At 41.0% G+C, this 13235-nt stretch overlaps 1 protein-coding gene across 5 annotated transcripts in view; it reads left to right on the top strand.

The window, feature by feature from the left end:
* PAAF1 (proteasomal ATPase associated factor 1) overlaps nucleotides 1-13235 on the top strand; it is a 39771-nt gene extending 26536 nt beyond the window's left edge. For 3 of the 5 annotated variants that reach the window (XM_058687797.1, XM_058687796.1, XM_058687799.1), the window contains 3 exons: nucleotides 1116-1198; nucleotides 3375-3457; nucleotides 7945-8378. In XM_058687797.1, the coding sequence (XP_058543780.1) occupies nucleotides 1116-1198; nucleotides 3375-3457; nucleotides 7945-8022 (244 nt within the window). In that variant the 3' untranslated portion in view covers nucleotides 8023-8378. Of the gene's footprint in view, nucleotides 1-1115; nucleotides 1199-3374; nucleotides 3458-7944; nucleotides 8379-11724 lie in introns of those variants that run through there. The other 2 variants (XR_009249692.1, XM_058687798.1) reach the window with 2 other exon arrangements.

The following is a 13235-nucleotide window of genomic DNA, read 5'->3' as shown; positions in this document are numbered from 1 at the left end:
TTTCTTTGTTTAGCTTGGATCATAACCTGTCTGAAACAGGCCTTATTCTGGTCTTACAGATACCCAGAGAAAATCAAGCAACCCCTCTGCCCCAGGATTTAACAGTTTCTCCAATTTCTGTCCTTTCTTCCTTTCATTTCTTTTCTTTGTTCAGTTGACATTAAATGAATGGCTTTTGTGGGCACTGAAAAACAGAAATAAAAGATACAGACTCTGCCTTTGAGGCAGTTGGAGTCTGGCAGTAAAAATGGGCAGGTAAAAGACTTGTGATGCAGGTGTGATCAGTGCTCTACACAGGAATTTGAGAAAGCACCTCTTCTCCAAGGAAATGAGGATTTTGTTGGATTTTGTCCAGTAGGAAGTTAACAAATAAAGAAGAAGGGGCCTGCCTTGATAGAATAACATATAGAGCAGAGTGAAGACACGTATGGCACTTTCAGGGATCTCTAAAATATGACAAATATGTATGATACAGACTGGGTAGGAGGGAGGAGTGATGCCAGACAGGAAAGCAGGAGTTTGTTTAGAAAGAACTTGCAAGCCATCCAGAGGAGTTTGGACTTTATTCCAAGAGTAGTGAAGAAATTCCAACGAAGGAGTGATCACCTTATACCTTTTCTCCCATAATTTAAGTTACTTTACTTTTTTACTTGTTTTTGCCCTGTGGAGATAGGGAATCTCTGATCATTATTAGAAAATCAGCCTTACATATATATTAAATTGATTCTCACCTTTGTCTTTCATTTTAAAGAGTCCTGACATTTTTAATATTTTGCAATTGTCTTAATTCTGTCTCTAAGCAAAATAATTAACATGTTGTTAACATTGTTGTCTTAAACTCTTATCAGGGCTCCCCTAAAAACTGGAGTTATTGGTGGTGGCTTAGTTCATTTGGCTCAATGACTTGTTTAGTTAGTGACATATTTAGATTCGCTTCAAGGCAGTTTTGCATGGATGACCTTTAAGGATCTTGCCAAGAAAGAAACTGTGTGAATGTTTAATCTCTGTCCACATTCGTCCTGTTTGCTTTTGTATGGTTAGTACTATATGTTGAATACTGTCGAGCATTGCTTTTGAAGAAAGAAAGTGCAATCGCCCCTTGTTTTGAATCCTAGGGTTCCAGTACAAGTCATCCACAGGTCAGGAGCACCGGTTCTGTCCCTGCTAAGTTTCAGAGATGGATTCATTGCTAGTCAAGGTGGGTCCAGTAGCCAGATGAGAGAGTTTCCTGTAGTTTATTTAAACATGGATTTAGGGGCACTTGGGTGGCTCCCTCAGTTGAATGCCTGACTCTTCGATTTTGGCTCAGGTCAAGATATCATGTTTGTGGGATCCAGCCCCACATTGGGCTCTGCGCTGACAGCATGGAGCCTGCTTGGGATTCTCTCTCTCTCTCTGCCCTTACCCCACTCATGCATACTTTCTCTCTCTCTCCCAAAATAAATAAACATTTAAAAAATAAATAAATAGGGGCACTTGGGTGACCTGGTCGGTTAAGTGTCCAATTTCGGCTCAGGTCATGATCTCACAGTTTGTGGGTTCAAGCCCCATATTGAACTCTGTGCTAACAGCTCAGAGCCTGGAGCCTGCTTCAGATTCTGTGTCTCCCTCTGTCTCTGCCCTTCCCCTGCTCATGCTCTGTCTATTCAAAAATGAATAAACATTAAAAAAAAATTTTAATAAATAAATATAGGTTTAAATGCCTGGTCTATGGCAGGGTTAGGGGCATGGTCCTCCACCATTCTTTGGCATACTTTGTTTATCATATAGTGTTTATCACTCTACATTATAATTGTCTATATCCCCCTCTAGTCCAGGTTCCTTGAGAGTAATGACTATACCTTATTCATCATAACATAACTCTGTTTTCAGATGACAAAACTAAGGCTAATAAAAGAAAGTTATTAGAATCTCCTGCCAGATTAAACAATTTTTATTATAGAAATTGTCAAACAGATACTAAGGTAGAGGGAATAGAATAATGAACCTGATTATCCAGCTTCAACTATTACCAATTTATGGCTATTCCTGTTTCATCTTGTTTTGCCCATTCCCATACAATCTCCAACCCTTAATATATTTTGAAACGTATCACAAACATTGTATTATTTCACCTGTCGATATTTATCTCTAAAAGATAATTCTTTTATTAAAAAGATGATTTATAATAATAACATAAGAAAGGATACAGTCTCCTGTATGCTGTTGGTTGGGATATAGATTGATTAACAAATAACTTAAAATAAAATTGATTAACAGATAGTTTTGGACAGCAGTTTTTCAAATTTTAAAAAGCTTGAAAAGGTTAATTAAATCAAAAAAATTTTTTCCCGGGTTCTATACAAAGTCACAGTGTTGCTCAGAAAAACTTCATGCATAAAGGTATTCTTTTATGCAATATGCTCTCAACCATGTAAAATAAAAATTTTCACAGAAAAGATTGGAAAATAACATTAAAATATTAGCAATGATTATCTTTGGTAGATTATGGGTGATTTTTTTTTTACTTCTGTTTCTTTTTTTTTTTTTTTTTTTTTAATTTTTTTTTTCAACGTTTTTAATTTATTTTTGGGACAGAGAGAGACTGAGCATGAACGGGGGAGGGGCAGAGAGAGAGGGAGACACAGAATCGGAAACAGGCTCCAGGCTCTGAGCCATCAGCCCAGAGCCTGACGCGGGGCTCGAACTCACGGACCGCGAGATCGTGACCTGGCTGAAGTCGGACGCTTAACCGACTGCGCCACCCAGGCGCCCCAACTTCTGTTTCATTTTTAAAGTTTTCTTCAATTAGCATGTACTATTTTTATATTAAGTAAAAAAAAAACAAAACAAAAATTACCTCATTCAGCAGTTTATAGATCATCTCAAGTCTCATTTGTCCACATTCTTTTGAGAAAATTAAGTTTAAAAATTAGATATGCTTTTATTTTCTTGTTATAACAACTTTGCTCCTTTGCCTAGTTTTATGTGGTCAAATTTATAGATTGAAGAATAATTTGGGAGCACAGATTTTTCTTAAAATATTTGTGTAGACAAATTCTCTGTTAAAAAATCCTTGTCTAGGATAAGTTTGTAATCAGACATATAACCCTGCAGTTGCTTGCTCTGTGCCTTTGGCAGGTATTGCTAATCAAAGACGGCCCTTTTTCCCACTGAGCTTGCACTTGGCCTTCAAATCCTCTAGCTCAGCATTCTAGGCAACCACTGTAGGTCCTCATATTTGACCCATATAATGAGATCTATTTGCCATTCTCAGTCTTGGGACAATCTTCTTTCGGCTAGTGATGTACAGAAATAAACTAAAATACTGGAGCTTAAACTCCTTTGCATGCAGCTTTCTCTTCAGTTATCTGATTTTTTCTTTTGCCTTTTAGGTGATGGAAGCTGTTTCATTGTCCAACAAGACCTAGACTATCTCATTGAGCTCACTGGGGCTGACTGTGACCCTGTGTACAAGGTACAGGCATGGGTGATTCTCACCTGGGATCTAAGGCTTGTGAGGGGATTGAATCCAGCTACTTGGTGGGCATTCAAGATGATAAAATACTTAGGGGTGAGATAGAACACAGAAAGAGTTTTGAGTCAGAAGTGGTTTTACATCTATAAATATTAACTGTCATTATTATTATTTAAAGTTCACTCATTTGAGGGGCACCTGGGCGACTCAGTTGGTTAAGTGACTGACTTCGGCTAAGGTCATGATGTTGCATTTTGTGAGTTGGAGCCCCATGTCGGGCTCTGTGCTGACAGCTCAGAGCCTGGAGCCTGCTTTGGATTCTGTGTTTCCTCCTCTCTCTGCCCCTCCCATGCTCATGCTCTGTCTCTCTCTGTTTCTCAATAATAAATAAACGTTAAAAAAATTGTTTTTTAAAGAAATAATAAAGTTCACTCATTTGATTAGAGCAGAAAGAGAAAAACAAAAGGGGAAATATCTATTGACCAGACATTCTGCTGGATGTTTGGATGTTTTACGTGTATCATCTTGTTTTGTTGCTATTATTCTTAAAGTATAGGTATTATGATTTCTCTTGTTTTTATACAGTTAATACATACCTGTAAAAGTTCAAACAGTACAAAATTATACAGACTTAAAAGTCCCTTATAAGAACTTTTTAGTTTCGCTCTTCTTTCCAGAAGTAAGTAGCGTTAATAGTTTGGCATGTATCTTTCAGACTATTTTTATTTTTTTATTTTTTTATTTTTATTTTTTTTATTTTTGGGACAGAGAGAGACAGAGCATGAACGGGGAGGGGCAGAGAGAGAGGGAAACACAGAACCGGAAACAGGCTCCAGGCTCCGAGCCATCAGCCCAGAGCCCGACGCGGGGCTCGAACTCACGGACCGCAAGATCGTGACCTGGCTGAAGTCGGACGCTTAACCAACTGCGCCACCCAGGCGCCCCTCTTTCAGACTATTTTTGGACAATCTGCACTTACATCTTGTGTTTATGTATTTATGTAAATAATACAGTTTTATTTTTAGTTTGTACATAATTGGGATCATTCTATATGTATTGTTCTGTAACTTTTTTTTTTTACTTAACATCTTGGAGCTCTTTTCAGATAAGTGCGTATAGATCCACTTCCTTTTTTTTTTTAATGTTTTATTATTTATTTTTGAGACAGAAACAGAGCATGAGCAGAATGGGGGCGGAGAGAGAGGGAGACACAGAATCCAAAGCAGGCTCTGGGCTCTGAGCTGTCAGCACAGAGCCCAATGCGGGGCTCAAACTCATGAAATGAAAGATCATGACCTGGGCTGAAGTTGGACATTTAGCCAGCTGGGCCTCCCAAGCGCCCCTAGATCTGCTTCATATTTAAAAATTTCTATGTAGTGTTCTATATTGTGATTTAACATACTATACAAGTGAGAAAAGTGAGATTCAGAGTAGTTGAAAAGTTGCCTTAGGTCCTGTAGCTATGGATCTGCAAATCTGAGATTAAGTTCCCTCCAGAATTCTTGCTATTTCCACTAAATTAGTGGTTCTTGACCTTTGAGTTTCAGGCTTCTTTTTTTTTTTGAAGGGTGATACATCTTGGATTATATTTTTCTATTTACAACTGAGATCCCATCTACGAACTATTTTGCTAGTCTGCATGGGTACATTAATCCTAATGAGTTTAGATTTATGATGAGTGGACTCAGTTATACAACAAAAAAGACACACACGTTGTTTTAAAAGAGCACATATGTTATGCTCCTCCTATAAGGCCAGTTTTCATTAATAAACACTGGTTTCAAAGCCTAGTCTGATTTTGAAGATGAACCAAGATACACACTGTATGATCCTAAAATCTAGTTTAGCCATTTTGTACAGTTGCTGTTTTATTGGACTACAATATATGTTGTTTTAAAAGGACGCTGGGGGCACCTGGGTGGCTTAGTCAGTTGAACATCTGACTCTTGATTTTGGCTCAGGTCGTGGGATTGAGCCCTGCATCGGGCTCCATGCAGAGTGTGGAGCTTGCTTAAGATTCTCTCTCTTCCCCTCTGCCCCTCTCCCACTCACATTCTCTTTCTTTCTAAAAAATACATAAGGCCCAGGTCCTCCTTTAATTTTCCCATACTGTTCAGCTCACAAATGGTTCTGAAATTAGAACCTTCAGTGTTGTACTTAAAAACTTAGGGATGTGGGGGGCACCTGGGTGGCTCAGACAGTTAAGTGTCTATTTTATTTTATATATTTTGTTATTTTTGAGCGAGAGACCGTGAGTGAGCAAGGGGCAGAGATAGAGGAAGAGAGAGAGAACCCATGAGGGGGCAGAGAGAGAGAGAGAGAGTGAGAGTGCAGAGCCTGAAGTGGGGCTCCAGCTCACCTAATGCGGGGCTCAGGCTCACAAACCTGAGATCATGACCTGAGCCAAATTTGGATGCTTAACCAACTGAGCCACCCAGGCGCCCCAATCATCCAACTCTTGATTTCAGCTCAGGTCATGATCTCATTGTTTGTGGGACTGAGCCCCACTTGGGGCTCCATGCTGTCAGCTCAGAGTCTGCTTGGGATTCTCTCTCTCCTCTCTCTCTCTGCCCCTCCCCTGCTTACAGGCACATGTGCCAACATGCTCTCTCTCTCTCAAGATAAACAAATTTTTTAAAACCTTAAAAAAAATGTAGGAATGTGGAGAGTCAGATAGAACAAGGGAAAAGAAAGTCATAGGTCGGCATACAAGCTTCTGTGTCCCAACACCTGTGTTACGTGTGGTTTAACTAAATGAACACAGGAGGCCAACAGCAGTAGACCTGCTTGATTCACCTTCCAAATCTGAAAAATAAGACTAAAAGCTCAGGCTTGTGATCCCTGCTGTGCATAATTCCACCAGTGACGAGGACCTCATAAGCCAGATCTCTACTCCTGCACAATATGATGCGTGCACACAGCCTGCCTAGCAGCTGAATCGCTGGAAGTGCCAGCACTGCCCAGATAACATGCACCATGATTTCTTGCAGCTTTTTCACAGCAGGAGCCTCACATCCCTCAGCATGGAGGTTGGAGGAGTGGGCCAACCTGCCGTTATAGCTGCTGGCTGTCTTTTGGTTTATTTGTACCAGTCTCTATTTCTCCAGTATGATTGGTTTGTTCCATTGTAGGGTTCCACTGAATCCTGTGATCAACCTCACTTTCCACCTTAGCTCTGTAATCGTATCCCGAAACTGCTACAACTGCTACGACAAAAACCCAAGAGTAGGATGATGACAGACATGGCAAGTCTGCAGCAGCTTTCCTAGATTGTGACGCAGCAGCCAATCAGCCCAAAAATGAAAAGTCGGGCTCCACAGCTGTGATCACTGCCGCAGGGAAGAGAGGATATACATCTTCAAAGTAGTGGTCAGAGGGGCGCCTGGGTGGCGCAGTCGGTTAAGCGTCCGACTTCAGCCAGGTCACGATCTCGCGGTCCGTGAGTTCGAGCCCCGTGTCAGGCTCTGGGCTGATGGCTCGGAGCCTGGAGCCTGCTTCCGATTCTGTGTCTCCCTCTCTCTCTGCCCCTCCCCCGTTCATGCTCTGTCTCTCTCTGTCCCAAAAATAAATAAAAAAAAAAAAAACAAAGTAGTGGTCAGAGTCATCATAAGTGATGAAGACATGGGCTTCCACATAGCGCAAAATGCCAGCTCCCCCTGAAGATGAGGCTGAGAAACACCAGTCCTGGAGGAGGATGAGCAGCTCCGAAATCTTGGAGGAGATGATGCTGCACTGGCCGATCCGTGGTGCCGGCAGCCTACTGGCACCATGCGCACACCAAGCGAGGTGGCAGGGGCAGCCGAGCCTCCCCACTGGGAGCTGCACAGCCTGAGCGGCACTCACCATAGCCCCCAGTACCACTGCACAGCCCCAGCAGTGCCTCACTCCTCCTCAGACACATATTGAGAACTTCTTTGAATATAGTTGTACAAGGTTCAGGGATACCCTGGCCTACCTATGGATCATCTCCTTTCCCAAGTACAGACCCTCTGCCCTCAAATATGTACCACACTAATAGGTTTGCTCTCTACTTGGATAATTCATTTCTCTGTTCTGTAGTCATAAGTACCCTGAACCTTCACCAGCTATTTTTAAAATACCTATCATGGATATAATTCTCCTCTTGTCTTTGGAGTTGGTAGAGCTTCTTAGACTCACTTGTACTAAAGGGGGTCAATGACAGGGCTCTTTATTTTTTAATAAGTTTAAAAAAAAATTTTTTTTTAACATTTATTTATCTTTGAGAGAGACAGAGCACGAGCGTGGAAGGGTCAGAGAGAGGGAGACACAGAATCCGAAGCAGGCCCCAGGCTTTGAGCTGTTAGCACAGAGCCCGACGCGGGGCTCAAACTCACGAACTGCGAGATCATGACCCGAGCCGAGGTCGGATGCTCAACCGACTGAGCCACCCAGGTGCCCCAGGGTTCTTTGTTTTTGAAATGGAAGAATCCCAGGCTTCTTCTGAGCTTTGAACTCTTGTGTTCCAGGTAGCCACATGGGAGAAGCAGATCTACACATGCTGTCGAGATGGTCTTGTGCGACGCTATCAGCTCTCTGACCTCTGACTCCTTGGAAAGAGGAGTCCCAGTTAATGAAAACGATTGGCCCTAGTTGACAAAGAGAATAATCATTAGTCCTTCTCAAGGACCATGGACCTTTATTGTCTTGGGCACCCTTGGGAAGTCACAGAAAGTCAGCTACATTGGCCCATGGAATATGGAATATCATTCCATGATAAAACCAACTGGGAACTAAGTAAGAAGCTCACATATGCTCCATATATAAACTCACCCCCAACAACACAGGGCAAGGGTATGGATGCTTACAGTTTGCTCTTAACACCATTTGTGTTAATTGTTTACAGTGACCAGAGGACTAAAGCCTGTTCTCTGAAGGAAATAAAGAGAATGTGTTTGAAGGAGTCTGAATTTGAAAAACTTGGTTAAATATTCTTTCTCCAGTAGAGAGTCATTCAAGTTGATTGAGTACCTGTCTTGGGCACTTCCTGTGGACCTGACCATAGAGAAAGACTGCTTGTTAGCAGTAAATATCCTATAAGCAGCAATCTGGGAAAGATTCTTACACAGGTAGGGAAACTGTCTCAGTTTGGGCAGGGATTTTCTGCTACATGTGACTTTCAGTCCTAGGCAAATTGACATGGTTGATCATCCCAAATACAGGTGATAAAAGTTGAATCCTATCATTGTAAAGCCAGTGGCTGTCCAAGTGTGGTCCCTGGAACAGCTGCATCCGTATCATCTGGAAGTATGTTAGAAATAGAAATTCCTAAGCCCCACCTCGGCCCTAAATCAGAAATTCTGTGGGTAGAGCCAGCCAGGTGATTCTGATGCATGCTAAAGTTTGGAACGTAGAGGAAGAGATAGTGAAGGGCACTTTAGGCATAGCTGGAACACGGTGCTCGTAGGATGGTGAGGCTGGTCTTTAGGAGATGAGGCTGCAGAGGTTGACAGGACCCAGATTGAAAGGGCTTGAGTGCCAGGTAAGAAGCTTTAATTTCATTTGGTTCACGAGAAGCCCATGGAAAAGTTTTAAGCAAGGGTATAACATGGTCACCTCTTTTTATTTTTTTCCTAAATATAAAAATGGAGTCATAATGTATATATTCCATGTTTTATTTTCACTTAGAATCTCTGAGTTCTTTTTAACTTAGTACATTTAGACCTTTGTACTTTTTAACACTTTCCAGAGTATGAATACCTTATCATTTACGCTTCAGAAATTAGACACTTGGGGCGCCTGGGTGGCTCAGTCGGTTAAGCGGCCGACTTCGGCTCAGGTCATAATCTCGCGGTCCGTGAATTCGAGCCCTGCGTCGGGCTCTGTGCTGACAGCTCGGAGCCTGGAGCCTGTTTCCGATTCTGTGTCTCCCTCTCTCTGACCCTCCCCCGTTCATGCTCTGTCTCTCTCTGTCTCAAAAATCAATAAACGTTAAAAAAAATTAAAAAAAAAAAAAAAAAGAGAGACACTTGAGCTGGGCAGTGTAGGCTAAGATCTGGATTTATTTAAGGGGAAAAAGCCAATTCCTGGCTGGAATAATAGTATGGCTCACAGCATGTAATCTTTATAACTTCACTGTGACATGAAGGTAGTGAGACTCCGATGAATTGATTTGCCAAGAGTCATAGAGAACAGGAACTTGAACATGTTTTATCTTTAAATCCATTTTTTTCTACCTGTTGTGTATGCCTAAATTGTGAAGATAAAATACTGTTATTTGTTGAGTATAATTGGGTATCTACTCTATTTTGGGGACTATATTTATATATTTAATCCTCATAACACTCTTAAAAAGGAAATGGTATTGTTTTTTTTTATATATAGACAAGGAAACTGAGAGTCAAGAAATTAAGTACTGGGGCACCTGGGTGGCTCAGTCAGTTAAGTGTCCAACTTCAGCTCAGGTCATGATCTCACAGTTCTTGAGTTCAAGCCCTGCATTGGGCTCTGTGCTGACAGCTTGAAGCCTGGAGCCTGCTTTGGATTCTTTGTCTCCCTCTCTCTCTCTGCCCCTTCCTCACTCACATTCTGTCTCTCTCTCTCAAAAATAAACAAACATTTTAAAAAAAGAAATAAAGAAAAATTAAGTACCAAACCCTTGTTTTGGACCTTGCTTGGTCTGTCTCCAAGGCCTGTGCTCCTTCTACTATACCACATGGTCACAAGACCTCTGGGACTAGACCAGTTTCATTTAAGGAGTGATTTGTGATAAGGTCAGGTAGACCCAAAGGGACCTGTTCCGGAGCTCAGAAACATTGGATCCAAAGAAGTTCAAAGGGAACCTCTAAGAAGTCAGATGAAGAAGACAGGATGAGGGAGGATATGGCTGAGTTCACATAGCAGGTGTGTCTGAGTTCCTGTTCCAAGATTCACTCTTTTCCACTGCCATCACATCCATAAGCCCCTTTTCATAGGTCTCCAGAGTTGATATCCTGGTTGTGATGGATGCAGCGATCCTTGATAGCTGCCCTAAAATCCAGATTCAAACAGAAAGAGCAGAGGCCAGCTCTCAGGTGCCAAAAGCCTTGTCTTCTCTGAATGGAATATCCCCAGTATGCAGCAGACAAAGCTTTTTTTTTTTTTTTTTTTTTTCCCTTTTGGGTTGAAGAGTGCATTCTGGGTAAGGAAGGATGGACAACTCCCTTCTGCAGCTGTGATGGCCCAGGGAAGCACCATCTTGTTTCCTGGCTTTCAGATGCCCCCTTGTGACTAATTGTGAGAAGTGCCTCTTTCTGAGATCTGGAAAGCTGTCAGTGGCATCAGCTACCGAGCGTATATTCGGTGCCAGGCACAGTCTTCACAATAGCCTTGCAAAGTAAAGGTTTCTTTTTCTTTTTTCTTTTTTAAAATTTTATTTATTTACTTTGAGAGAGAGAGAGAGTGCAATTGGGGAAGGACAGAGAGAGGGAGAGAGAGAATCCCAAGCAGGCTCTGCACTGTCCATGCAGAGCCCAGTGCTGGACTTGGTCCCACAAACCATGAAATCATGACCTGAACCGCGATCAAGAGTTGGATGCTTAACCAACTGAGCCACCCGGGTGCCCCGTAAAGGTTTCTTTTTCTTGAACACGTCTCTTTGTGGATACATTTTTTTCTAATTTACTTTTCACTTTGAAGTAATTTCACACCTTCAGAAAAATTGCAAGGATATAGTAACTCTATGTTTAGCATTTTAAGACCGCCACCTGTTTTCCAAGTGGCTGCACCATTTTACGTTCTCAGCAGTGGTGTATACAGGTTCTTATTTTCTCCACGTCCTTGCCAACACTGCCAACACTTGGTTTGTCCATCTTTTTTATTATAATCAGTTGGTTAAAATGGTGTCTACCAGGTTTGTCCATGGCAAAGTTAGTATTTTGTGGAGAGCTACTTTGAGACTATAAATATCCTATTCCTCATACAACTTGCATCATTTAGTTTCAGCCTTTGTTGATTTCTGTCTGAGCCAGTTATTCCTACTACAATTGCCAAAAGGTGATTTTATAATTTCATCATTCTTTTTCATTTATAATTTGCTTTCTACTATAAAGTAGAGCTTTCCCTTCTCCCCCACTTATTTAATTACTAATTCACTCATTCATCATAGATCTATTAGTGTGGACTACACATGGATTCATATTTTATTCTATGGATTATAATCCATTATTACTATGATTTCTTGTGGTAGTTAAATTGTCCCAGCTGAGCCAGTGGTAGCTCCTTCAAGCTGGATCCTATGTCCTTTTGACATGTTTCTATCTTTCTTTTAGCACTTCCATATTTTCTGATACTACAAGATATTCAAGCTTCATCTTATACTTCCCCACCCCAGTCCTGGAATCAGTCATTTGTCTAGATGGCTTCAGTTCTTTTTAGTGGAGAATGGATTTGGAAATCAAGTCTGGGCACTATATGGATATTCTTTGTTTTGGGGGTATTGCTTCTAGTCCCTACCAGTGGACAGTACATATATATGTCTATATTTCTACATCCAGCATTCTAGATATACACTAAAGTTCATGAGTTCACATTGATGTCTCCCAATTCCAGTCCAACTCCACTGGGATTATTCTAGTCTGCATACGTACCTCCTTCCTCCAAAAGTGAGAAACTTGGCTCTCATAATCCTCAATATGTCACTTATTTGCTCAATACTTCTGTGAGTAACCAATCTGACAACTACACAAACCACCTCCCCTTTCACTCCAGCCCCTGCACACTTGGTGCCCCTTACATGGAGTCCCCTGCATTCACCTCAGCCAGTCCCAGGCTGAGCAAGGTTCTCACCCAACCCTCTGGGTTTAATTTTTAATAACATCTTTTTTTCTGGTAATAAGAGTAAAATATGGCCAATCACATGAAAAGATGCTCAACTTCAGTGGTTAAATAAATGGAAATTAAAATCCACAAGAAAGCTCAGAAATGCAAAAAATAAAAAATAATGCCATATTTTTACTTTACAAAGAAGCAACTGTGGCTAAGAAATCAGTTTAAAGGGGCGCCTGGGTGGCTCAGCTGGTTAAGTGTCCGACTTCAGTTCAGGTCATGATCTCATGGTTCATGAGTTTGAGCCCCGCATCAGGCTCTGTGCTGACAGCTCAGAACCTGGAGCCTGCTTCCCATTCTGTGTCTCCCTCTCTCCCTGCCCCTCCCCTGCTCATACTTTGTTTCTCTCTCTCTCTCAAAAATAAATAAAACATGTTAAAAAAAAAAAAAAAAAGGAATATTCTTTATTGAAGGAATGTTGCCCCTGTGTGCCCCTCTCTGTTTAGTATTCTCTTGCTTTTATTTATTATTTTACTTACTCACTACTATGCATGTACTTGTTAATATTTAACTAGCTCACCAGAAGGAAAAAAATGGCCCTGATAGCATTTGCCAGTTTGTTCCAAGCTGTTACAACCAGCTCCAGCAGAGCAATCACTACATGTATTCCTAACAACATATTTATCTTTTCATGTTTTTGAACATTATATAAGTGGCATCTTTTATGCAAATGGTATGTATTTGTGTGTGTGACTTATTTGCACAAAGGCTGTATAGTATTCACTGTTAATGCTGAACATTTGGGTATGCGCATCAACTTTGCAAGTTTTCTGATGTGGTTATTCTAATTTACACTGACAAAATAGCAGTGTCTGAGAGTTCCTTTTTCTTTTACATACTCACCAATTCTTGATGTCAAGTTTTTATTTTATTTCAATTTTCTTTTAAATTTCTTCTTTTTTTAATTTTTTTAATGTTTATTTAAACATTAAAACTCGTGAACCGTGAACCTTGA

The sequence above is a fragment of the Neofelis nebulosa genome, chromosome 10 (assembly GCF_028018385.1).
Source record: "Neofelis nebulosa isolate mNeoNeb1 chromosome 10, mNeoNeb1.pri, whole genome shotgun sequence".
In the NCBI taxonomy this organism is placed as follows: Eukaryota; Metazoa; Chordata; class Mammalia; order Carnivora; family Felidae; genus Neofelis; species Neofelis nebulosa.
The sequence above is the reverse complement of the archived record's forward strand: the minus strand, read 5'-3'. Positions and strand labels throughout refer to the sequence as shown.